This window comes from Phacochoerus africanus, chromosome 3 (assembly GCF_016906955.1).
Source record: "Phacochoerus africanus isolate WHEZ1 chromosome 3, ROS_Pafr_v1, whole genome shotgun sequence".
NCBI classification, from domain to species: domain Eukaryota; kingdom Metazoa; phylum Chordata; class Mammalia; order Artiodactyla; family Suidae; genus Phacochoerus; species Phacochoerus africanus.
The window spans coordinates 111,275,715-111,302,995 of NC_062546.1; the positions used below are offsets into that span (position 1 = coordinate 111,275,715).

A 27,281-nucleotide genomic window follows, 5' to 3' on the forward strand; every position below is an offset into this window, starting at 1 on the left:
TCCTTTGGTATAAACAAAGAAACGAGTTTGGGGAAGACCTTTAAAAAAAAAAAAAAGAATGAGCTCTTATTGCTAGGCTCCACAATTCTACTCTTGAGAATTTATTCTTAAGAAGTAATCCAGAGTTCCCATTGTGGCTCAGTGGTTTACGAATCCAACTAGGAACCATGAGGTTGTAGGTTTGATCCCTGGCCTTGCTCAGTGGGTTAGGGATCCGGCGTTGCCATGAGCTGTGGTGTAGGTCGCAGATGCGGCTGGGATCCCACATTGCTGTGGCTCTGGTGTAGGCCAGTGGCTACAGCTCCAATTAGACCCCTAGCCTGGGAACCTCCATATGCCTGGGAGCGGCCCTAGAAAAGGCAAAAAGACCAAAAAAAAAAAGGGGGGGGGGGAGTAATCCAATCTCAACAGGAGGTTTGAAGAAAACATTAGCAACAAAGATACATATTTCAAAATTATCTAAAGTCATAAGAGTCTAGGGAAAAAAAGACTAATGGCTGGATGGTTAAGTAAATGATGGTAAATCTCTAAGAAAATGCTCTATGGCTAGGAATTAGTATGATGAAGGAAACCATACCAAATTGAGAGTCTTTGTAATGATTTTAAGATAAATACATACAAAAATGTATACTATTATTACAACTAAGTAAAAATAAGTAGATTCATAAAAATTCCGCCTGTACCCATCTTCTCTTCATTCCCACCCGAAATGAACCAAAAAGAATTTTTGAAATCTGAACTTGGAATTCTTTTCTTTCGTCTCAGTTGGTGAATTTTCAAGGGCACTTTAAATTCATATCCACAGCTGGCAGAAAACAGAACCACACCTATTCCTGCCTGAGAACCCTGTTGGTTCCGGCTCACAGTGCCACCCCTGCTCTGCCAATGGGAGTGAGGGAGACACTGGTGAGGTGACAGCAGGAACATGAATACGCTCATTACTTTCATACCCACAGACTATTTCACAACTCCCACTTGCATGTGAGCTGGAGCCCGGATCACTGGGCTGGGGGGGGTGGGTGGATGATTTAAATGTAAAAAGCCAAAGGTAGCTCAAGTCTGTTTTTATTATCTTCACGGGCCCTGTCTGAAACGTTGCAATAACGCCTTCTGAAACCTAAGGGATTTTCAATCTGCTTTCCAAAATCCCCCCTGTGATGGACCCATCTTCGCTCTTCCAGCCAATATATAACACAATACGGGAATATATTACTATAATTATAGTATAAACCCTGACGATTAGTTTGTCTCCTTTTTTTCTTTTTTTTGTAATGCAAGTTCCTGCCTTGATGCATCCACTACCAAGGTGGCATCATTAACACTTTGTCAGCCATAGACTGGACAGGGGCCAGACCTCCCCACATGCAGCCCCCCTTGGTTTTCAAGATCTTGGTTACTGTTGATAACTGACTATTGGGGCCTCTTGTTTCTTCCTCTTCCCATGCTCTGAGTTTCCACTCTTGCATTTTAAATTGATCAATAAGAGTGAACCCCTGAAACCGAGGCCCCACCTTTGACCCCAGGCCTCCCATGAGCACTCTCCCCTGCCCAAAACCTTGCTGGGTGGCCTGGTATGCTATGCAACGTTCAGGTCCTATAGTAAGAAATCTTTACCTTCTCCAAGTTTCCTTATGGTTACTGCTGAAGGGAGTCATGCAATCATAATAAGAACGATAAGGGTGGATCCAGCCACCACATTAGATACTGATGGGCTGAGATGGCACAAAACAGTTAGCACAACAAGAAGTAACCCAGAAGCACTTGAAGAGTCTATGAGGCCTGAAGACCATCAGGCAGTGTTATATCTCCAACACACAAGAACTATTTTCATATTACCTGTGAAAAGGAGGGATCTGAAAACTTCCATTTTGATGGAAAACTACTCTGGCTCTGATCAGGAAAAAGAAATCCAGAGAAATCCCTCTGCTCACCTGGGTTACGGCTCATCACTCCTACAAGGAACCTGAGCTATGGGTCTTATCTCTCTGTCTCTCTACCTTTTGCATTTTGCTGATCCTTAGGTGAGAGGAGACCCAGACCTGGTTTTGCAGCTCCTGAAGATGACCCCTCACACACATCCCCTGGGACACAGCAACTTCGGCAGCACTGACACAGGGGCTCCTCCAGGTTCCCAAATGCCATGGGGTGACTGGCCCAGCAGCAGAGAGCCCTTTCCTGGATGGCCGTGCTGGGAACACTGCTGGTGGCTCCCGGTGTTCTTGGGCTGCTGCCTGTCCTAAGTAGCAGCAGGGGCACCGAGATTTGGGTAATCATGATAGAAATTAAAAATAAATAGCAAGTTTTCCTGCTCTGCCACCTGCCATTCACAAACTACTACTGAAACATTTGCAGCCACGGATCTGTTGGGACCACAGAGTGACAGGAATAAAAACATCCGGATCCCAGCTTTCTTTGTTTGTTTAGTAACACAGGTGTGTCTCTGAACATCTGTGTTGCTCTCTATGATGACCTTGGGGTTAAAGGTCACACCAGCCCCATGCTGGTCAGGATCAGTGTGATGCTCTGAAGACCCCCTACCCCAGGTGGCGGGGACCTCTGTCCTGGTCCTGGTTCTGCCACCAACTAGCTACCACCTAGGGCGAGTCCCATCCCTTCCTGGGGCCTGTCTCTTGTCTATAAAATGAGAGGGTGACTTTGTCCTGGGGCATCTACATTTGGCTAGTCCCCCTCAGGACAAAGAGGAAAAAAATCCCACCTTCCTTCAGAGCCTGGGAGAAGAGTCACCTGCTTCAAGCACATTTCTAGAATTTTATCTTAAAAATTACCAAAAAAAGGGGGGGGTTTCTCTGGTGGCCTAACAGTTAATGATTTGGTATTGCCACCAGTGTGGCTTGGGTTCAATCCCTGGCCTGGGAACTTTCACATGCTGTGGGTGGGGCCAAAAAAAGGGATTATTCTGTACTCCACAATGCACCCACTTCAGTTCTAAAATAAAATACTTTGATCCACCAGTTCAATTACTTAACTAGTTTTCCCCAAATCTGTGTGTGAAACATGTCCATTTGGATGCCACGTGTTCATCCTGAAGACCTGAGCTAGGCTGGCACACAATCTCCATAGAAATCTTCCAGCCCAATGCCTCCAAGAACTGACATGTCCAAACACTAAGGCTCATGTGAGGTGTCCACGAGCCAGAAAACTCACCTGTTTGTATGAAAGCCATTCATAGGGTTGGTCTGGTTTCCGAGATCCTAAACATGGGCCATTATCTAAAAGGAGAAAAAACAATGAAAAAACAAAAGATGGGCTTAACATGCATAAATATTCCTAGATTCCAATTTGTATCCTACTTCATTCCACAAAGTATCAGGCAGACACTACTATGGTCCTTAGACGTGCAATAATGAATTCAGACTGGAAATGTTTTCTACCTGGGTTTTGGTCTGAGTTTTTCTTTGTTTCTTTATTTCTATTTTGTTTCTTACAAGGAAGAGAGAAAGAGAAAAATGGGAAGAGATAAGATAATTTTTAAGGATGCTCAATTTGTGAATTCTTCCTCAATATAAGTTAAATGTGGCAGAGACCTTGATATGGGTTTTCAGAAGTATCCCTACCAATTCCTAAAGATGTTTCTAGCACTCTAGCTCAGAATAGGAAAAGGAAAATATAAATTTTAAAAAATTATTTAATTAAAAAAAATTTCTTTTGGCCATGTCCTCAGTATGTGTAAGTTTCCAGGCCAGGAATTAAATCTGTGCCACAGCAGCAACACTGCAGTGACAATGACAGATCCTTAACCCAGTGAGCCCCCAGAGAAGTCAGGAAAATATAATTTTTCTTTTTCTTTCTCTCTTTTTGGGGCCACACCCAAAATATAAATTTTCTTTTTCTTTCTCTCTTTTTGGGGCCACACCCAAAATATAATTTTTTTCTTTTTCTTTCTCTCTTTTTGGCGTATGGAAGTTCCCAGGCTAGGGTCGAATCAGAAGTGCAGATGCCAGCCTACACCACAGCCACAGCAACACAGGATCCGAGCCATGTTTGCAACCCACATCACAGCTCACGGCAACACCGGATCCTTAATCCACTGAGAGAGGCAAGGGATCGAACCTCTGTCCTTATGGACACTAGTCAGGTTCATTAGTGCTGAGCCACAACAGCATCTCCAGGAAAATATAATTTTTTAAGTAGCCAAATTCTGATGCCTAAATGTATGAAGAATCACCTGGAATTCTAAGTATATAGATAGTTTTGACTACAGAGGAATGAAAATGAAGAAAAGATGCGAAATTAAGGGAAAATAAGAGGGAATTTACGAAAGCAAAAGTTAAGAAATATCAGAATATGTCCTGATTCCAGTTTAGGTATGCATGAGCAGAAAGAAAGAAAATCCATTTTAATCATTCACACTAAGAATAATAAATATTCCAGATTTTAGAGGGAAAGCTGTCAGCTTTTCTCCATTGAGCATTATATTTGCTGTGGGTTTGTCATAATTGCCTTTGATTATGTTAAGGTATATTCCCTTTATGCCCACTTTGGTAAGAGTTTTGATCATGAGTGGATGTTGGACTTTGTCAAATGCTTTCTCTGCATCTATTGAAATGATCATGTGGTTTTTGACTTTTCTTTTGTTAATGTAGTGTATGACATTGATTGATTTGCATATGTTGAATCATCCTTGTGCACCTGGGATGAACCCCACCTGGTCGTGGTATATGATCTTTTTTATATATTGTTGCATTCGGATGGCTAAAATTTTATTGAGAATTTTTGCGTCTATATTTATCAAAGATATTGGCCTATAGTGTTCTTTTTTGGTGGTATCTTTGTCTGGTTTTAGAATTAGGGTGATGGTGGCATCATAGAACAAATTCAGCAAAGTAGCAGGGTGTAAGATTAACAATCAGAAGTCAGTTGCATTTCTGTATAATAACAGTGAAATATTAGAAAAGGAATACAAAAATACAGCACCTTTTAAAATTGCACCCCAAAAAAATCAAATACGCAGGAATACACCTGACCAAAGAGGTAAAGGACTTACATGCCAAGAACTATAAAACATTAATCAAGGAAATTAAAGAAGGTGAAAAGAAATGGAAAGATATTCCATGCTCCTGGGTTGGAAAAATTAATATCGTAAAAATGGCCATACTACACAAAGCAATCTACAGATTCAATGCAATCCCTATCAAATGACCCATGACATTTTTCACAGAACTAGAACAAACTATCCAAACATTTATATGGAACTACAAAAGACCCAGAATTGCCAAAGCAATTCTGAGGAACAAAAACCAAGCAGGAGGCGTAACTCTTCCAGACCTCAGGCAGTATTACAAAGCCACAGTCATCAAGACAGTGTGGTAATGGTACCAAAACAGCCGTACAGAACAATGGAACAGAATAGAGAACCCAGAAATAAACCCAGACACCTGCAGTCAATTAATCTTTGACAAAGGAGGCAAAAACATAAAATGGGAAAAAGACAGTCTTTTCAGCAAGTGGTGATGGGAAACCTGGACAGCTGCCTGCAAAGCAATGAAACTAGAACACACCCTCACACCATGCACCAAAATAAACTCAAAGTGGCTTAAAGACTTAAATATAAGACAAGACACCATCAAACTCCTGAAAGAGAACACAGGCAAAACATTCTCTGATATCAACCTTATGAATATTTTCTCATGTCAGTCTCCCAAAACAACAGAAATAAGAGCAAAAATAAACCAATGGGACCTAATCAAACTGACAAGATTTTGCACAGCAAAGGAAACCCAAAAGAAACCAAAAAGCCAACTTACAGAATGGGAGAAAACAGTTTCAAACAATGCAACTGACAAGGGCTCAATCTCTAGAATATACAAACAACTTAGACAACTCAATAGCAAAAAAGCCAACAACTCAATGTAAAAATGGGCAAAAGCCTGAATAGATATTTCTGTAAGGAAGATACACAGATGGCCAACAAGCACAGGAAAAAATGCTCAACATCTCTGATTATTAGAGAAATGCAAATCAAAACTACCATGAGATACCACCTCACACCAGTCAGAATGGCTATCAATAATAAGTTCACAAATAACAAATGCTGGAGGGGGTGCAGAGAAAAGGGAACCTTCCTGCACTGTTGGTGGGAATATAAGCTGGTACAACCACTATGGAAAACAGTATGGAGGTACCTTAGAAAACTATACCTAGAATTACCATATGACCCAGCAATCCCACTCTTGGGCATATATCTGGACAAAACTTTCCTTAAAAAAGACACATGCACTTGCATGTTCAGTGCAGCCCTATTCACAATAGCCAAGACATGGAAACAACCCAAATGTCCATTGACAGATGATTGGATTAAGAAGACCCCATGGTATATATACACAATGGAATACTACTCAGCCATAAAAAAGAACGGCATAATGCCATTTGCAGCAATATGGATGGAACTAGAGACTCTCATATTGAGTGAAATAAGTCAGAAAGAGAAAGACAAATATCATATGATATCACTTATATCTGCAATCTAATATACAGCACAAATGAACTTTCCACAGAAAAGAAAATCATGGACTTGGAGAATAGACTTGTGGTTGCCAAGGGGGAAGGGAAGGGAGTGGGGTGGATGGTGAGCTTAGGGTTAATAGATGCAAACTGTTGCCTTTGGAATGGATTAGCAATGAGATCCTGCTGTGTAGCGCTGAGAACTATGTCTAGTCAGTTATGATGGAGCATGATAATGTGAGAAAATAGAATGTGTACGTGTACGTGTAAAAAAAAAAGAATAATAAGTATACCTCAAATCATTTGTATTTGGAATTATACAAGTTTCTTTCTACAGATTCATCCCAAGCTAATTTGATGCCCAGTTTGTAGTTGTTGAAAGGAAAAGCTATGTCCACCTTAAAAAAATTAAAAAAAAAAAAAAAGCTGCCATGTGTAGACCATCGTTTGACCACATCAGTTATCCCCCAGCTCTGGGTGATGCTGGGCCTGCAAAGCTTCCACAGGGACACCTGAGGCTCGCTACTTTGTCATCTCCCAACTGAACAGGGCATTTGCATTTCCGTTTTGAGATCACAGCACATCTGGATTCACCAGTTTAGGTCTGAGTGTCAGTTGAGGTGTCAGCTTTGGTTTGGGGACCCTGGCACAGGGAAAGAAAGGGGAAGACAGAGAAGGGCCCCACCTGGGGCCCCAATCAGCCTGGGCCCAGGGTCACACCCTGGAGCAGAGAAGCGTGATGCCTACTGGATTCAAGAATCAGGACAAGGTCCAGCAGGACCTGGGCAGACAGAGGCCCCCATATGGACTTCTCCACTCTCCCAGACGGTCCCGAGAAAGAAGAGAGGGACACCAAGAGGCTCTGAGATCCTCTTCAATCCACAGGGACTGGGACAAAGGCTGAGCCAAACACAAGTTCCATCAGATGTTGTCTTCAGATGGGGGAAAAAAAAAAGCACTTGCCACATGCAATAATTTTATTCCTCAGGAACAGGGACTGGCAACCTACAGCCAGAGACCAAGGCAGGCTTGCTGCCGCCTGTTCTGGTAAATATGGTTTAATTGGAACACAGCCTCACTTCTCCACTTACGTATTTAAGGGTGCAGTTGAACAGCTGTAACAGAGACCATGTGGTCAAGTAAGCCTCATGTAGTTACCATATGGCCCTTCACAGAACATGTGTGCAGACTCCAGCTCCAGGACAGTGGCGTCCACCCCCAGGCTCACCTAGGGAACGTAACCAAATCTATCAGGCCCAGGCCTTGCCTATAAAACCTCCGACACAAGTGGACAGGGGTGGGGCCTGGGTCTCAGCACTTATTAAAAGCTCCCCAGGAGTTCCTATTGTGGTTCAGCTGGTTAAAAACCTGACTAGTATCCATGAGGATGTGGGTTCAATCCTTGGCCTTGCTCAGTGGGTTAAGGATCCCATGTTGCTGTGGCTGAGGAGTAGGTTGGCAGCTACAGCTCCTACTCTACCCCTAGCCTGGAAACGTCCATATGCTGCAGGTGCAGCCCTAAAGAGAAAAAAGGAAAAGCTCTCCAGATGGTATAAAGTGCAGGTAGAATGAAAACTCCTCCAACAAGGAACTCAATCTTTATGAACGGCTTCTTGGGTACAGGATACCTAGGAAGGTGTAGGAAATTTTAAAACACTGTACTACGTGTACAAATTCTAGGCTGGCTTCTCCCATCACTCAACAAACTCCACATCTAGAGGCTAGTTTGTGCTCTCCTATACAAGCTTCATCGTATGATAGCTCAGGAAAATGAAGGCTTAGAAGAAAAAGGTCCTGGAGAAAAAGGAGAAAAAAAAGTGATCTGCAAAGCAGCTCCTCTCAAGCAGTATCAGTTAGGAAGACAGAACTTATTTTTCTTCAACTGCTCTGAAACATTCATGTAAGACCTTTATTTTCAAAGTAGAGAAAGTGACCAAAAAAATGTGATGTGTGTTAAGATCAGAGAGGAGTCAGAAGTGTGATGGAAGTCACCACGTTCTCAGCTGAATCCCATCCTCTGCCAACAAGGGGAAAAATTTCTGTACATTTATACACACATGTGCTTTGCAGTAGTGGTAACACATACATAAACTATACATATACACATATACGTACACATACACATAGTATATTGTCATGTGGCCTACGTCAGGCTGCTTTATCTGACCTGACATTACCTCTGAAGCAGTTCACAGATGAAATAATACAGATATAAGTTTGCCTTCCTTTGTGGTGGGGCTTAATTAATGAATTTGGCACAGGAATCTTGGGACAAACACACTGAACTAAGCCAGCTGCTTTTTACTGGGTTGAGTGTTAAGGAAAAAGCAAGGGGTACTTCTTGGGCACATACTACATGCAACATATTGTGGGGGACAGAGGCAGCAGTGTCCCTGGACATAAGGTGGTCACGGTCTAGCTGGCAGTGGCGGGAGGGAAGCTGAGACCAAGAGATTTAATGACAAACCATGGGTCCCAAAGGTCGCTTCTAGAGAGGAACCTGGAATAAGCAAAAAGGAAGATGTGAAAACAAAAAGAGGGGCAAGGAGCAGAGGGCATTGTCCCCTTCACTGAGGGCAAGTTAATGAAGCACTAACTGTGTGTGGGCTCCGTGCCAGGGGAAGAGGTGGCCCTGGCTGGGGGATAGGGTGCCCCACTACACCTGTGCACCCTGAAAGGGCTGCTACAGAAATAGGTACATGGTGCTGGGGAAAGGGGGATCGCCTCACTCGGAGGTGGGGGATGAAAACGACAGACCAGGAAGATTTTATTAAAAGGCGAGATGTCACATGACTTCTACAAAATCAGTGGCTATCAGGCACCCTGGACGGGGATGGGAAAGAAGAAGCTTTGTAATCAGAGACAAAAAGGCACAGGGAGCCATGGGGCAGAGAGAGCACAGGCACCGAGGCTCTGTCAGAGCTCAGTGTGACTTGGGGGTGAGTACAGAGCCAGGAAGTTGCAGGGCTGGGAGGCAGGTGCTGGTACCCGGCCTTGTGCCTCTGTCAGGGACACAGGGCAGTCCCCAGCGTCTCTGAGAGGACACTGCTCCCACGGAGGTCAGTGTCTATTTCTCAAAATGTGGGTCAAGCAAGTTTAAGAAAATGTTGGATCAGGCCCAATTTAAAAGGTCTCTTCATTGCAGGAAACGTCTACATCTGTACTGAGCTAATGGACATGTGTCTCCACGAACATGCATCTGACCGCAGAAGCCCCTCTGTCTGGGAAACCCAGAGGCCATGTGCTCAGACTCATGGAAGTTACAGAGGAGACAGGGAACCAGCAGCCAGGCTGAGTGGGTGGGAAGGAGCACAAATACAGCTTTCTGAAGAAAGACCCTCTTTCTGAATGGGAGACAAGTGTTAGTCACAAATTCAGCCAGATGCTTACTGGACACCCGTATGCCCCTCTGGAAACCTTCGTATAACGTTCTGACATCATCGTAGAAATACGCCAAGGGCTCATCACTGTCAAGGATCGCGGATCTCCGGGCGCCATCACTGCCCTAGGGAAAGACAGACAGATGGCATGTTAGAAGAGAGAATCAAATATAAAAAGTCAACCTAAAAAAAAAGTCCACCTAACATGAGGAACTGTCACAACCTCACTTAATTGTAAGGTGTACTCTGTAATTTCAAGAAAAGAGTGAATGAAATGAGGGTAAGGGAGACCGAGCAACAAGATATGTGCTTTGACATCTGTTTATGAAATGATCACATGTGCCCATAAAGAATCATCATTTTGGGGGAGGGGGTGCCCATGGCAGGTGGAAGTTCCCTGGCCAGGGACTGAACCCATGCCATTGCAGTGACCTGAACCACAGTGGTGATAACCCACAGATCCTTAACCCGCTGAGCCACTGGGGAACTGCAAGAATCACCACCTTCGATGTGCACGTGTGTTATCATTCTTCTCAAATGAAAGTGCGATCCATACACACTGGATGTTAGCAACCTTAGTTACCTACAGAGATGAGGGCTTGCATGCCAAGCACTGGGAAGTGTGGCTAGAACAATGAGAGTGCAAACGTTTGTGTGTGTGACAAAAACTGAGCCATTTCAAAGGCAGGGCATTTAACTACTGGGTTATTCAAGCACATGTAGCTATTTCTAGGAACACTTACTTGAAAGAAAATATATATATATATATTTGTCTTTTCTAGGGCCTCACCCACGGCATACAGAGGTTCTCAGGCTAGGGGTCGAATCAGAGCTGTAGCCACTGGCCTATACCACAGCTACAGCAAAGCAGGATCCAAGCTGCGTCTGCAACCCACACTCCTGTTAACCACTGAGCCACAACGGGAACTCTCGAAAGAAAAAATACTTTGAAGGGGCCTTCCTGGACTTCTGACACAAGCTGCAGATGGTGTGGAGGTGGGGGTTCCAGCTGTGCTCAAGACAACAGGAGAGATGGAGGTCCCTTTGTGGTACAGCAGACATGAATCTGACTAGTAACCATGAGGTTTCGGGTTCGATCTCTGGCCTCACTCAGTGGGCTAAGGATCTGGTGTTGCTGTGAGCTGTGGTGTAGGTCGCAGACGCAGGTTGGATCCTGCATTGCTGTGGCTGTGGCGTAGGCCGGCAGCTGTAGCTCTGATTCAGCCCCTAGGCTGGGAACCTCTATATGCTGCAAGTGTGGCCCTAAAAAGCAAAAAAAGAAAGAAAAAAAAAGAAAGAACAGGGAGCGCTATACAAGACATGCTCAATGGATTGCGCAGGAAAGCAGACAATAAGATTGAGTCAGGGAGGATTACAGGCCTTTCATTTCCTCTTTAAGGTGGTTATACAGTTTTCCCAGTTTAAGAAAAATAAAAGATCATGAGTCAGTGTGTAGTGACCACATTACGGTCACATCAGAGGTCATGAGTATACTCGGCAACAGCCATACAAGCTGAGGATCCTCTGGAGGTCAGGCTCCCCAGGCAAGGCTGAGTTAGGAAATAAATGGTCAAGTGCCCCTGGGGGGCAGTCAGGACAGGAAGATAGTGAGCATCTGAAACAGCCCAAGACCAGAACTCTTGCCAATATTTGAGAAAAAGGAACACTTGATGGGGAGAGTCCATTTGCATCACTCCCAAACTTAAAGGCAAAAGCAAATAACTTCATCCCTGAGAGTTTTGTGGTGATAGAAAGGCCCAAGCTTTGTAAATTGTGGTCTCATTCATCTCCATCTAGAAAATGGATTATCTACAGACTCTAAGAGTCAACTACCCCTTGTGTTACTACTGTTTATTCCTTCTAAGGAGAGGGGCTGGGGGGGGGGGGGGCAGGGAGGGAAGGAAGTAGCAGGGAGGGAAGGATGGAGGGGAAGGAAGAGAGAAGGGGAAGGAAGAGACAGCACATAGAGGGAGGGGGAAGGACCGAGTAACTTCTAAAGACTGCTGAAGACTTGGCTGGATTTCAATGTCTAATCCATCTCCTGGGACAAAAGCAGCAAGTAGAACCACTGTCCTGGGGGTAAAAACGACCTTTTTTTTGGCTCTTTCCAAAATACACTCCTCCCAGCACTCAGATCTTACCTGCCTCTTACATGCCCAGACCACCATCATCTGCCGCCTTTTATCAACAGGCACAGAGTGATGTTGCCATACCGGGATCTAGAGGCTTCCTGGCCATCAGTTCTCCTATGCAGCAACACGGGGTCACTGACAGAGCAAACTCGGGCCTTTATTAAAGACTGGCCAATAGGTGATGCTCCTCACCACATTTTAAAAATGATGAATAGGACATTTTAAGAGCACGCCCCCATTATTATACTGACATAAATGTCACAGGGGGACCCTCAGGTTCACTGCTCACGCTCACCACTTAACCAGCCAACTTCCCAAGATCTGTTACGCCCAGTGAGTGAGGAAGGGGAGGCAGCACCAGTTAGATCGGTGCTGGGTGTTGTCATCTGAGTGCAGGAGGTGGAAGGAGTGAGCAAGGGGCCCACAGTCCAGCCACTTCGCAGATGAGAAGAGACAGTGGGGAGGCCTTCCTGTCTCGATCCCAGGTCCTAACGTGGAACGAGTTTCAAACCTGCCACGTGGGGCATCTGGGTTCAGATTCAGCCTACACTCTGTTCACCTCCGTCTTGGAGCAGACAGGCCCAGACCGCTGGGGGCCTACTGGGGTCTGGTTCTGCACCCCCAGGAGGCTTTTCCCACCAGCCCCCAACAAGCTCTTCAGTTTCCAGCTGCCTGAGCTCCGCCACCCCGATGGGAGGACCTGACTAAGGGGTGCTGGGTAAACTGCCAAACACACATCAGTGTGGTCTCCAGGGACAGTCAGCTACCTGCATGAGGGAGAAGAGCTCCCCAACCTCCACAGAGAGGGCGCGCAGAGCCACGGAACCCAAATCCCACAAATGCACACAGTTCCAGCAAAACGGACCTCCTGCAGCCATCTCTGTGCGGCTGCTGCTTAGAATGAGCCAGAAGGAACCATGTCTGTTTCTCATCCTCAGTTGGCTTTTTATTTTTTATTTTACTTTTTTGTCTTTTTAGGGCCGCACCTGCAGCATATGGAGGTTCCTAGGCTAAGGGTCCAGTCAAAGCTGCAGCTACTAGCCTATGCCACAGCCACAGCCACGCCAGATCTGAGCCACATCCACGACCCACACTGCAGCTATGGCAACGCCAGATCCTTTAATCCACTGAGCAAGGTCAGGGATCAAACCCACATCCTCATGGATACCAGTTGGGTTCTTAATCCACTGAGCCACAATGGGAACTCCTCAGTTGGCTGTTTAGACATTGGTGTGCAGGAAAGGTTTCTCTCCAGAGGCTCAGAAGGCCCACACCTGCCACCTTTAATTCACAGGAGAAGACCCTGCTCGGGGGAGGCTATTTTTAAACTTCACTAAACACGGCAGCACACGTTTCTGTCATGTATGCGTCCACGTGTCCCTGCTTTATGACACCCGAGAGCAACATTTGGACAAAATCAAATTGTGTTTTCAGGCCTTGTTTAACCACGTTCCCAGAGAGTAATTTGAGCTTTTTCTTCCTGGCTGAAGAAAAGCCAGAAATAACTTTTTTGTTTTTCTAAAACAATCACCTTTCTTTCTTTGAATTCCCATAGGCAGCTCCTTAACATTCCTGTGGCCTGGTCTCGGCTCAAAGACAAGCCCCTCTGCCTTGAGTTTTCCTGACACCTGCCCTCACCTCCAACCTCAGCTCACCAACCGCCGTGGCCCCCTGACCAGCATGGACACTTCCACCACTGCGGTCAAATCGCCGTTCGCTCTCAAGGTAGCAGACAAGTCCGATCGCACCAGAAACTCAGTTAAGTTTCCTCTCAGGGGAGTTTAGTGAAGAAGTCAGTTAGCAAGGTTTTGCAGTTTGTTATTAAGAAGCCCATCAAGGAGTTCCCGTCATGGCGCAGTGGTTAACGAATCCGACTAGGAACCATGAGGCTGCGGGTTCGGTCCCTGCCCTTGCTCAGTGGGTTAATGATCCGGCGTTGCCGTGAGCTGTGGTGTAGGTTGCAGACGCGGCTCGGATCCCGCATTGCTGTGGCTCTGGCATAGGCCGGTGGCTACAGCTCTGATTCAACCCCTAGCCTGGGAACCTCCATATGCCGCGGGAGCGGCCCAAGAAATAGCAACAACAACAACAACAACAATAACAACAACAACAAAAGACAAAAAAAAAAAAGAAGCCCATTAAGTTTTAGCAAAGGTGCTGAAATTAACTCCGGGTATAAAAACACTCCCAGAATAACACTTCTCAACCGAAACACCCCCTCCAAATACACTGTCTCCATCCCACCCTCTGTGCCTCAACTGGCTTGCTGAAAATGCCCTCAGATGTGATGTTTCTGGAAAACTCGTGTGAAATTTATCTGAACAGCACAGCAGCCAGGTTGCCGAGGGCTGGCCTGGGAGGGCACCTGTCTGCCCTCCTCTTTACCTGACCACATGCACAAGTGCACACAGTCAGGACCGGGGCAGAGCTGGCTGTGTACGCACAGTAGGTAAGTGAATGCTGATGCTTAAACAGTGGCAACTTACAGGAGGATTCCCGACAGACAGGAAGTCAGAGCCTCAAATGAAGAGATTCCTTCCAAGTCTTGCAAGCCCTTCGTCCTTTGAGTTGCCTGTCCCCAGGCCTCCCAGTGGTGAAGCTGATGCCTGTGTTCATGTTCATATTCACAAACAATTGCAGGAGTGTGGCTGTCCCTGAAATCCATTCCCCTGCCTCCCAGTGTTAACCTGGTTCACATTCCTTTGGCTGCTATACCTTTAGATGGCTCTGCCAGTGCTCGACAACCCCTAGAGCTGGTGTCGTGGAGAGTGGTCCCACCACCTGGTCCACCCTACCACCTCCTACCCTAGCAGCTTCCCTGTGGGCTCCGCCCATTATGCCCCAGAGACTCAAGTGCAAGGGGCATCGCCACTCTGTGTGTTTCCAGCTTTGCTGCTGTATCGCCAACAACACTGTAGCACATCTGCGGTGCACACATGATGTGATACACATGTGCGCTGTGAACGATGCCCCCGTCGATTCACACAGCCATCGCCTCACAGGAGCCCCCCCACCTTTGGCAGGAACACATGTTCTCTCTCTCTCAGCAAATTTCTTCCTTTTTTTTTTTTTTTTTGTGTGTGTGTGTGTGTGTTTTTAGGGTTGCACCCACGGCCATATGGAGGTTCCCAGGCTAGGGGTTGAATTGGAGCTGTAGCTGCCGGCCTACACCACAGCCACAGCAATGCCAGATCCTTAACCCACTGAGCGAGGCCAGAGATAGAACCTGCACCCTCATGGATGCTGGTCAGATTCATTTTCACTGAGCCATGATGGGAACTCCTCTCTCAGCAAATTTTAATTACACAATACGGCATTATCGATTAGAGTTGTTGTGTCTTACATGAGATCCTCAGACCTATTCACCTGCCACCTGAAAGCTTTTGAATTTGAAAGCCTTGCTATTTACTAAGCACAGCTTCTATGGCTTCCATGGGCTGGATGTGCTACATTTAGTTTCCTTCCAGTTCTTCCCTGACAAGGAACCACGGTTCTAATTTTATGGCATGAAAGCAAGTCGCTTGTGTTACTCGTAGCTTGAGGATGGCCCTCGCCCTCTGCCGGGGCTGGAAGGCATCCTCGGTGGTCCTTCCTGCTGGGCTGTATGCTCCAAAAGCACAGTAGCCTCTTCCTCCCTGGTCCTCGGCACATCACGTACTTGCTGAGTACACGTGCCCACCTGATACCTACACTCCGTGATCACATCCCAGAGGGTCACAATGTCAACCTTCCACCTTCGGCAGCTAAGGCAAGCTCCTCTCCATATACATCCCAGCACATAGATGTTTAAATCTCAGCTTTTCAATGCAAAGGAGTCACCCAGTCAGTATGTGACCCGAATGTCACATGACCTGGGGCATCAACCTGGAGACAGGATGAGTTATACCCCAAGAACTAGTTCTGCATATGAAAAGGGATGAATCCACACTAGAGCAAAGGTCTGGGAGCTGGTCTAAACAGTGACTCTGTTACAGACTACCTGGCTGAGTTACTAGAGCTCAATTTTATTTATTTATTTTAATTGTTATTTCCCCAATACAATTTTTTTTTTCCTACTGTACAGCATGGTGACCCAGTTACACATACATGTACACATTCTATTTTCACACATTATCATGCTCCATCATAAGTGACTAGACATAGTTCCCAGTGCTACACAGCAGAATCTCATTGCTAATCCATTCCAAAGGTAATAGTCTGCATCTATTAACCCCATTTTTTTAAACTAAGTTCTGACAGTCTTCAAATGAAGCCATTAAAAGGCTAAGGACTGGAAGGTATAAAAAAGTGTTTATTTGCTACGATTTGTTCCATCCTCTAATATTTAAAAAACAAAACAAAATAATTTGGGTTTTTGTTTCAGTATGTCATAATCTCATAGCTTTCAAAAACCTTTCCAACTTAATTTGAGAAGACAGCCACTTCAATGCCTGCATGATGTCTCTCGTCCCCTCCACAGTGACAATGGCTCTTAACTACACTCTGGAATGGTTTGTTGCCTGAACCCCTTAAAGTCTGGCCTACGACCCCATCGGCAGCAAGTTCTGGCCCGGCCTGGTTCAGGGAAGGCAGAAGCTCCCAGAACTCTGCTTGGGCTGCTGCCGCCCAGGCTCTGATAGCGCTCTGCCCCCTCCCCCATCCCATCCCTGATAATTTCTGATCCTACATCCACCCTGTGTGGGGGACCCCAGATTCCGTCTTACCTTATCTGTCCCTACTCCTCCTTCCATTTCTGTCACTACCTTCAGACTCATTTGCCTGCAAATCCATTTTCAGAAGCGTCTGCGCCTGGCTTCAGAAGCTCTAGAAAATGACTCTTTAAATTTACCTAGAGGGATCTAAAGTTTCCTTATTATTCTGATAGAGCCTTCCCCCCGAAAAGAGCCCTAGCTATTACACGTAACTTTCAACTACAGTTAGGAGGCAGCATAAAAGAGTTCCAGGCTTCCACTCATTGTGTAGAATAAATTCACCTCTTCGGGGGCAGCTGTTTTCTTATGCATAAAATGTGAGGGTTACGGGAGTTCCCCTTGTGGCTCAGCAGTAACGAATCTGACTACTATCCATGAGGATGTGGGTTCAATCCCTGACCTTGCTCAGTGGGTTAAGGATCTGGTGGTGCTGAGCTGTGGTGTAGGTCATGGACGCGGCTTGGACCTGGCATTGCTGTGGCTGTGGTGTAGGCCGGCAGCTGCAGCTCCAATCTGCCCCCTAGCCTGGGAACTTCCTTATGCCACAGGTGTGGTGGCCCTTAAAAAAAAGTGAAGGTTGTAAGAGAAGAGCTTTATGGAAGAAGAAAATTAACATCTACTGAACATTTCTCACAGGCCCAGTGGACATGCCGCCCACATCCGTGCAGCCTCTTGGCATGGTGGGAAGGGTCAATCCTATTCTCCGGATGGAGAATCAAGGTCAGGCTGGGTGAGCTTGTCCACAGCCACCTGGTCCAGCAGATAGGCCGGGTTCAGCCTTGGCCACATCTCCCTGCCTCTCTGGTCCCTTCCAGCTCCAATGTGCTCTCCTATGTCCTACAACTTCAACCAGTGTGGTCTGGGCCTTGACCCATCCCAAAGGGTTTCTAGTCCCTTCAGTGGAGATCATCTTCATGAGGGGGACATGGGGATCTCAATTCCAGACAACAGGCTGAGACCAGCTAAAACCAGAACACCTGCATATCACTTGTGGTTTTGGGGAAAACAAAAAACAAAAACGACAACCAGGAACTCCACTGTGGCACAATGGGATCATCGGTGTCTCTGCAGAACCAGGACACAGGTTCGATCCCTGGCCTGGCACAGTGGTTTAAAGGATCCAGCGTTACCGTAACTGCAGCATAGGTTGCAACTGTGGTTTGGATCTGATCCCTGGCCCAGGAACTCCATATGCCCCAGGGAGGCCAAAAAAGAAAGAAAAAAAAAAGTAAAATAAAAAAGAAATACACCCCAAAACTTGCTTTCATTCACTGCTCCAAGGTAAGGAGCAATAGCAGAGAAGCATTTTGGAAGACAACCCTTGTTGCAGGTGGTGAGCTCTACCTGAGACAGAGGAACCCAGAGGGTCCTGATCAAACCAAGCTCAAAAGTCTGAGAGAGACTTTTAGGATTCTGTTGCTAACTCAAGCTTTTTTATCTTAATCTATAGTTTGTGTCTACACTGCTCTTCCTGCCCAGGTCTACAGCACAGGTACTTAATCCTCCTTATTACCCTGATATGTGAAAGGAAATCTTAAAAGCTCTAACTTATCGGGAAGTTTTGTGTTGCTGCTTTAAACAAAACAAAACAAAACAAAAAAAAGTATAACTGGGAAATAGCCAGTGTGGGTAGTGATGAGATGCGGCCAAACCCAAAAGGGCAGATTCCTCTCATTTTAACAGCCATGTAAAGTTTATAGGAAGAGGAGGGTGAAAAAAACTGCTTTCACAAAATGGGGGGCAGGGGTGAGGGTGGGGACAGGCAAGTGCTGCCTACTTGTCTTCAAAGTAGGAACAAAGCAACGAAATTTTATTCTGGCAATCAGCCCCTACAGCAGTGCCAGATATAGAGGCCCCTGATGAATTATGAAATGAATGAAGTTCCTCTTTCTGCCATGGAAGTCCATATGACAATGTTATCTACATAAAGGCATCTAAAATTACTAAGCATCATAACCCCAAAGCTAATCTTAAACTCAATATTTTAAGCTCTTTTTTAGAAACGCAAAGCAAATTCTGGTCTCCTCCTAAGACCTACAAATTCTGAAAATCAGAGCTAAATCTATTTCTATAAGCAAAGAGAAAAATTGGGAAGCCCATGTACCAGGTAATGGAACTAGAGATTACATTTTCTTTCTGCTTACCTGTATTTTTAAATTGTTCTACAGAGGACATGTATGATTACTTTAATAAGGCTCAATGATTTTATGCTAAGCTGGGACTTAAAAATCACATTGTAAGTGCTTCCCCAATTTCTCATACAGTAAGAATTTGGCTTTTTTTTTTTTTTAACAGTTACTGCTAAATTATAAATATCTTAAAACTGCGCTTGCCAAGTACTCTTTTCATAGTGGTGGCAATGCTACTATGAAACACCAGGTCCTCTGCCAGGAGAGAAGATGCCAGAAAGCTCACACATTATCTATCAGTAAAAATTAAATTCTACTCACGATTGGTATATAACTAGTTGTGAAATATTAAGTTTATCTTCTAATGAGAAATAAAGCACAAAGTCATTTTTCTCAGCAGGAGTCCATTCTATTTTTACATTTTGGCATGAATCGGACTGACACATCTTTTATGTATTTTAAGAGTTTCATGCTAATAAATCCAAGAAATTGTCTGAAATGAGACAAAGAACTGAAAGCCTATAAATAACAGAAAGGTACAAGTCAGGCCAGGGCTTTATCTGGAAGGACACACTCTCTTCTTGCGGCCATCAGCCTGGTGGGAGGGGGCAGGGGCAGAGGCGGGGTGGTGGTGGACCTTTCACCGCTGTATCTAAAAGCAGCAAATGAAAAAAACATTTCACAACGTTCTTCTTTGGCAAGTAATAAAGCCTGCAAATGAACCCTGACTTGGGTAGGGGAGAACAAGATGCTACAAAGCAGAGAGTAGCTGAAGGGCCCTGGCTACTCCATATTTTCTCCTAAGAGATTCAGGAGGGAGCACCCGGAACGACCCCTTTGGGAAGGACCTATCATCTCAGCCAGTGAGCCCAAATGATGGACCTCACTCTGTGACTGTTTTTTGTTTTTTTTTTTTTCCTCTTTCTTTTTAGGGCTGTACCCACACATTACAAAGTTCCCAGGCTAAGGACTGAATTGGCCTACACCACTGAAATGCCAGATCAGAGCCACATCTGTGACCTATGATGCCTGTGACCATGTTGGATCCTTAACCTACTGAGGGAGGCCAGGGATCGAACCTGAATCCTCATGGATGCTAGTCAGGTTCTTAACCCACTGAGCCACAACGGGAACTCCTCTCATTGGGTTTTTATAATGATGAGAGCACGGCCCTTCACTTGCCCAAGTTACACACAAGCACGGCATCCAACCCACCCTCACCCGCCTCTCAAATGCCCTTGTTTTCTCCACGCTCATCCTAGATTCTGTGGCCACATTCCTCTAGCAGGCTCCTAGGCTAGTCCTCCTATTAGAAATCCCCAAGTCCCTTCCAACTGCTGGAGGATCTTTCAAGTATCAGAACGACTACAGGTGAAACCCTTCATTCTCTAACATTTGACAACCCTCCTCCTCTCTGGTGGGAAAAGGGCCCCGAGGGCAGACCCCCGCACCTGTCCTTTCCCCTCTCGGGGTCCTCCAGAGCTCAACACAGGGCAGAAGGCCCCCGTGATTTGGAGAATGAGCCTCTGCTCCATGTGAAGTGGGCAGACAGCCAGCCAGCACCACCCGCTGCATCTCCCTGCCCTACATTCTGGCCTCCACCTCTTATCACCGCTGGAATTCTGTTGGATGAGCACATTTTGACCAACGAAGTGCCCAGGTAAACCCACGTTTGCCTGTGATTGTGACCTTGCTCATCGCCTTTGATGGAGTCTTGGGGAAAGACAGAGAGAGGGAGGGCCCGCGGGCAGGCGGCTCCACTTACCGCCACCTCCACCGACTGCATGGCCAGGTCGCATGGCGGCTTCAGGGCCCGCGGCCGCGTGGCGTACCAGAAGGTGGTGAGTGCCGCGAACGCCCCGAAGCCCATGAGCGTGTTGGTTGGGAGGGTCCTCACGTACTGCTGGAAGTCAACCAGCTCTGGCATCCGAAAGTACCGGAACAGCTCGTGGGCTTGCATCATCCTGGGCTGGCGGTGCCCTATGCTGCAGTCTACAGAGAGAAAAAGTCCTGTTCATTCTGGGTGGCAAGAGCTGCTCCAGACCCCCAGCCCGGTTTGATGGGCCAGGTCTTTTTCTGGCTGTCAAATTTCACTTTTCTAAAAACATTTTAGGAATTGGTTTCACTTCTATCATCTTGTGTAAAGCTTTCATGAGCCATGTTAAGAAGATTTACTTAGAATGCATGCTGTACGATGTTCAAAGAAGGGGCATAAGTTACCATTTTCTTGCCTGATATTCCCTCCCTGTTCTTGGCCATCTAGTCAAATGCACTTGAGTCTCATGATCACGGCTAATGGGGAGAAGAACAGAGAGGCAGAAACTAGCCCACACCACCTGGGGCCATCAGGTTTTACCTCTTAACAAAGCTCAGCACGGGCTCCCCAGCTGGTGAAACAGACCAGGCTGACTTTCACTGGAACTCCCCACCTTTCCCACATTCTTTGTACCAAAAAAGCAACCCCATAAATGGCTGGGGAAATTGTAGTTGGCTATTCTGATGAAACAGTGTCTTTCATATTCCTCAAACTATTATAGCTAAAACAAATTATAAATGAGCATGCATAAATATCTAGAAATATTCATCTAGCACATATCGAGAGAGAGATTATAGCCAGTATTTGAGAGAAAGTACAAAATAGTATTTAAGATCCCAGATTCCAGAGCCAAAGCCTGCCTCCCCAGCTCATTAGGTGTGTGACTGGGGACAAATCACTTTCCCTCTCTGTGCATCAGTTTCCTCATCCATAAAAACAGGACCTATCTCTCAGGGTTTTTATAAAGACTAAATGGCTCACATAAAGAGCTTAGAACAGTGTGAGGCATCGGAATTGTTCAGTCAGTGCTGGGCATCATTATCATTTCTTCTACCATTATTGTGTGATTAGTTCTGAATAAAGAAGGTAACTATACTTAACTACCAGGAGTTTACAAAGTTAAGAAACCAAAATACACAGAAAAAATCAGATAAACAACCCCATGGATATTAAAACCTCCAATTGAATATTATAGATAATTTATATACACATCGGTATAAAAAATTAATGTGCAAATAAGAATAATTCTATTTAGTACAGGGAAGGAAATCCTAGTAAATGATCTGAAAGACTTTGCTCAAAAACTCCCAGGCAATGCAACAAGTGTTAATCTTTTAACTATAAATTGAGATGATATTTTTGAACTCCTTATTATATATTCTTTTTAACAGCTAGGTCACAAGACTGGAGATAATTTCCTTCTTTCAAATATAGAAATATGCTTTAAATTTAAATTATACTATTGTATTTTCTTTTTTAAACCGAGTTGCAGAATATCAGATGTTTTCACTGGCCATCAATACTCTAGAGGGCAACATAATGCAATCTGGGGCTACAACAGCCCTGCACAGGCATACGCACATATACTAGCTCCATACCCCACTCCCCCACCCACCCACTCAGGAAATTTTGAAGTTTTAACATGACAACAGAGAAGGAGCAGATAAGAGCATTTTTCCAGGCCATAACTGTGGGACAAAAAGCACCAGGGCTTACAAAGCCACTCACCAACTGTGCCACCAACAGCTGACTGCTGGGTGACACACCACTGCAGAAGCAGACCAGGCGTCAGGGTGGGGGTGGGGCAGGGGGTGGAGGAGCTCAGGCGGGGCTGACCTGGCCTGCCTCGGTCTCTCTGGGCACTCATCACATGCCCAGTCCTGTGCTTCTGCCCACTGGGCTAAAGGTAACTAGCAGACAAAATCCACACTTGACATCCCAGGAGAAGAGACGGTGGATGGGCCAATGAGGAGCTGGGAGCAGTCACCCCACTGCTCCACCCCTGGGCAGGGACAGGCATCAGTTAAGTGTCACTGCCAGTGCCAGTTCTAAAGACAGACACTGTTTTCTTTCTGCTGGGCTTCCCAATGAGAAACAATGGGCATATTTAAAAAAAAAAAAAAAAAAAAAAGCACTGAAATGAATGATCAGATGTTGGGTGGTTATTCCAAACCGACATAAAACAGATCAAGGAAGGAAGAGTCTGTCAGTAGTACATGACAGCAGATTTCTCCTAGATGAATTCATAGCTCTCACTGAGCTACTCCAGCCATTCAACAAACCTGAGCCTCTACTGTGTGCTAGGAGCTGGGTGCTGATGACCTGGCCTGGCTCTCAGTGGGCTAACCAGCTAGAGAGGAGGCGACCAAGTTAGACTGCAGGGTGGGGTAAGTGTAACCGCGATTAAGACCTGAGATCAGGGAAGCCCCTTCGGAGGGGTGCATGTTTACACTGAGACTTTGAGGGTAAGCAGAGAGATGGAGCCCAGGCCCCTACTGGCACCAGGTGGTCAGAGTTCATGAACAATACTGCAACTCTGTGGATGCACAGAAACCTTATGCTAAGGTGCACACCTGCTTCTCCCTCCAATCAGTCCATCTCCCGCTTGTCTTCATCTGCTCACAGCACGTCAAGTCGGAATGCCAGTTTCCTGCCCTATTCCACACGTGCCCCTGCCCTTCCCTCTTCTCTCCCAAGAGTCTCTGAGGTCATTTCCATTAAACCTAGATTATGCAGATTCACTGGGTTGTTCAAAAGGCTTACATCCCTGTGTAAGAATATTATATCATCCCTCCACAGACACAGTCATAAACAGGTGTTTGTTTGTTTGTTTGTTTTTAATCTTAAGCATCATCAGTAGCTATAAGAGGACAGCATTAAACTAAGAAAGAGTCTAATTTCTGGAAATAAGTCTAGGAAAGAAAACAAAACAAAACAAAACCCAAACACCCCAAAACAGAAAATTACTGATTTTGTAGCACCCATGCAAGAACATTTTTTTAGGTACTAATCTGTAATACTAAGGGTTTATGTATTTATTTACTTATTGGCTGTGCCTGTGACGTGGAAATTTCCAGGTCAGGGATCAAACCCATGTCACAGCAGCAACCTGGGCCACTGCAGTGACAATGTCAGATTCTTAACCCTCTGAGCCACATGAGAACTTGCCGTAGGCTATATATTTAAATCCAGCTAAAATTTTTTTTTTTCTTTGTCTTTTTGAGGCTGTACCCATGGCATATGGAGGTTTCCAGGCTAGGGGTTGAATCAGAGCTATAGTTGCCGGCCTAAACCACAGTCACAGCCACTCAGGATCCAAGCCGCACCTGCAACCTACACCACAGCTTACAGCAATGCTGGAACCTTAAACCACTAAGCAAGGCCAGGGATCGAACTTGCATCCTCATGGTTACTAGTCGGATTCATTTCCGCTGAGCCATGATGGGAACTCCTAAATTCGTTTCTTTCGTGCATGACAATGACAAGCTACAGTAATTTAATTCATACCTCTTAGCTGGCAGCCCAGGAACAAGCTGCAAACCAACTTTGCTGAGCAAACTGGTTAATGCTGTACATGGGAAAACTGCAGTCCACGCAGTGAAGAACCAAGCCAATACCTCATTTAGATCCACGTTAGGAACAACTCTTAAATGTGAACAGAGAGGATCACCAATCTTTTCCCTTCTGTTTAACTTCTATTAAGGAAAAGGCACTTGGGCTTATTCAGAACTGGAAGCAGACCCACATTCAAAGAATATTAGCCACAATAAATAGCCTTAATGTATAAAGACAACCCCAGCAGGTCTCTAAGAGGTATCAAGACTCAAGTACCTGCCAACAAGTGGTTAAAAACCCAGATTTTATTCTTATTCCAATGGTGCTCTAGTCAGAATATTTTTCTAATTCTTTCAAAAGCAAATTTTCACATCATCATCTTGGGAAGTTTTTATAGTCCAGGCATATAATCAGGGTGCTGTTTGCTAAGAACATGATTCAATCGGCTTAAGGGCTTAAGCGGCCAGTATTTCTTGAACACACAAGGACTCCTGGCAGCCAGCCTCTCCTTCCCTACAGCTACTCCCGTGCCCACAGAAAGCCAGCTTGCTCAGTTGAGTCTTCCAGACCTCCTACAGGGCTGGGGTCTCAAACTGCAAGACAGGAAAGCCAACATTGGTTGCAGAGGCTGGCACAAGCCCAGTGCAAAGAACCAGAGCGGAGGATGCCTTCAGACAAGCCTGGGTGGGTCTAGATAAACAAGGCAGCAGAAGAGAAACCGGACTGTCTGAATGCAGAGATCCTGGTACCTGTCCGCCCAGACTTTGGCTAATAAATGACAATTTGCATCAGGTCGGTGTTTTGGAAAGGCTTTCCCAGAGAACATTCACATACTTCTTTGCACCTGGGGCTCACAAGCCCCCTTCAGCCCACACCCCCTGGTTAGGAACCGTGAGGCAGGTGGCTTCTCCTGGCCCCTCCAACACTCATGCTGCATGGCATTTCAGCCTCTGAAACCCATCTCACTCGCTGCGTCTTATACAACCACTGGCATTTATCCCAGCCCCCTGGCCTCCGAGCATGTGGGTCCAAGGTCCACTGCACACAAAGTTCACCTCTTACCATTCTGTTTGCACCAGGAAAGAAGTGGCTCAGGGCCAGAGGTGACTCACAAGGGCATCATTCTCTAGGGCCACACGTGTGCACCCATACACACACACACACACACACACACAGCTCCTGCAATTCTGCAAACTGATACTTACACTAGCATTTTATTTTCTTCGTGTCACTTATAAATCAAAAAACTGGGTGAGCCGCATGCTTCTCTCCTTCTTAAGTGCCTCAAGCTTTCATCCAGCTGAACAACAGCAGCTGGATGGCCTTCACCAGGAACACATCCCTCAAACAAGCCCACAGGAGCGGCACCCGAGCCCGGCAGCAGCAGACCAACTCCTGACATCGCTCCTCACAACCGCGAGCCAAGCTGGCGCTCCACCTCCTCCCTGTACAATAGCCCCTTGACAGAGGCCTGAAAGTGCCCTCTTTGTCTGGCACCGGCCAGGCAGGGCTCAGCCTCAGGAGGAACAAGAGAGCAGCAGCCGGGCCGTGCGCTGTTCTTTCAACGGGCCTCTCCAAACCAGCTGCCCTCCTGCTCCTTAACCCTGGCTGGCAAACCACCTAAGGCTAGATTTGCTTAAACTGCCCCCTTGGGAACCAAAAGAGCAATCAGTCTCTCCCTCGAGTGGGAGGATCAGAAGCTCTACAGAGGCGCCAGGCCACTGTTAGAAAGGAAGGCAGAGGTGGCTGTCCCCATCCCATCTGGCCTGGGGCCTCCCGACTGTGGCCGCTGCTGCCCTGAACCGTCTCCTCATCCTGAGCAGACGAAGGAGAGGGACCACTCTGGCACTGCCGTTAGCACTTCAGGATCCCAGGCAAAGGAGCAAGTAGTTCCACAGGGAATTCTCCCCATCCCCTGCCTCAGGGCCTTGCCGCGCAACAAAGCACAGTAAACTTTACACCCACTTAATTTTCATCGAAGTGATCCTGTGGATCACCAATTCAATTTCTTAGGAGATTTTAAACAGAGAAAGGGAGCAGAGATGCTCCGTTTTTAGAAAACTGATTTACTGAAATGGTCGAGACAATTTGAATCATTTCACATTCAACCACTCCCTCCCTGCCTCTCCCCTTAAAACTGTCCGAGAGAGAGTGCGACACAAAGCTCTTATAGGCAAGTATGAAGCTAGACTAATTTTTAACCAGTAAGATTAAGACCAGGCCTTGCCCCTTCCCACTGGCCACAGGCCACAGCTACCACATGTGCCCCAAAACAAAGAAATTCCAGATATAACGTGTCCAACTGGAACAGATACACTTTTAGGGACTAGATGAAATGTTCGAATGTCTACTTGTAGTTTCTACATTTATAGAGCTACATGTTTAAGTCACACAACAATATACGTTACTTTAGAAAGAGTTCCTGTATTTCTATTCACATTTCAGGGACATTTTACTCACTGGAACATGCTCTTTCCAACAGGGTCTCTGGAATCTGCAAAGTCACTTTTTGAGGATGAACAGTTCTCTGTGGCACATCTTTCCCCTTTTCTCTTTCGTTTAAGCTGCTGAAGTGGAACTGTGTTTTGAAGTCCCATCTGCAGCTGCCACGGCAAAAATGGTCCCAAGTCACAGGAACACACGTGTATAATGTTAGGACAGCTATTTAAAAATGTGTCCAGGAGTTCCCATCGTGTTGCAGTGGTTAATGAATCTGACTAGGAACCATGAGGTTGCAGGTTCGATCCCTGCCCTTGCTCAGTGGGTTAACGATCCGGCGTTGCCGTGAGCTGTGGTGTAGGTTGCAGACGCGGCTCGGATCCAGCGTTGCTGTGGCTCTGGTGTAGGCCAGCGGCTGCAGCTCCGATTTGACCCCTAGCTTGGGAACCTCCATATGCCGCAGGAGCGGCCCAAAGAAATAGCAAAAAGACAAAAAAAAAAAAAAGAATAAAAATGTGTCCAGGAGTTCCTGTCATGGCGCAGTGGAAATGAATCTGACGAGAAACCATGAGGTTGTGGGCTTGATCCCTGGCCTCACTCAGTGGGTTAAGGATCTGGCATTGCCATGAGCTGTGGTGTAGGTTGCAGACATGGCTCGGATCTGGCTGTTGCTGTGG

General features: G+C 46.0%; 1 protein-coding gene across 4 annotated transcripts in view; it reads right to left on the bottom strand.

The window, feature by feature from the left end:
- The window catches only part of ACSL1 (acyl-CoA synthetase long chain family member 1), a 66,207-nt gene that overhangs the window by 25,677 nt on the left and 13,249 nt on the right, over positions 1 to 27,281 (bottom strand). Inside the window, exons 1-4 of one of the 4 annotated variants that reach the window (XM_047772347.1) lie at positions 25,371 to 25,541; positions 20,560 to 20,786; positions 9,853 to 9,967; positions 3,166 to 3,230 (exon numbers count right to left, since the gene is read on the bottom strand). In XM_047772347.1, coding sequence (XP_047628303.1) covers positions 3,166 to 3,230; positions 9,853 to 9,967; positions 20,560 to 20,757 — 378 coding nt within the window. In that variant the 5' untranslated portion in view covers positions 20,758 to 20,786; positions 25,371 to 25,541. Of the gene's footprint in view, positions 1 to 3,165; positions 3,231 to 9,852; positions 9,968 to 20,559; positions 20,787 to 22,338; positions 22,401 to 25,370; positions 25,542 to 27,281 lie in introns of those variants that run through there. The other 3 variants (XM_047772345.1, XM_047772344.1, XM_047772346.1) reach the window with 3 other exon arrangements.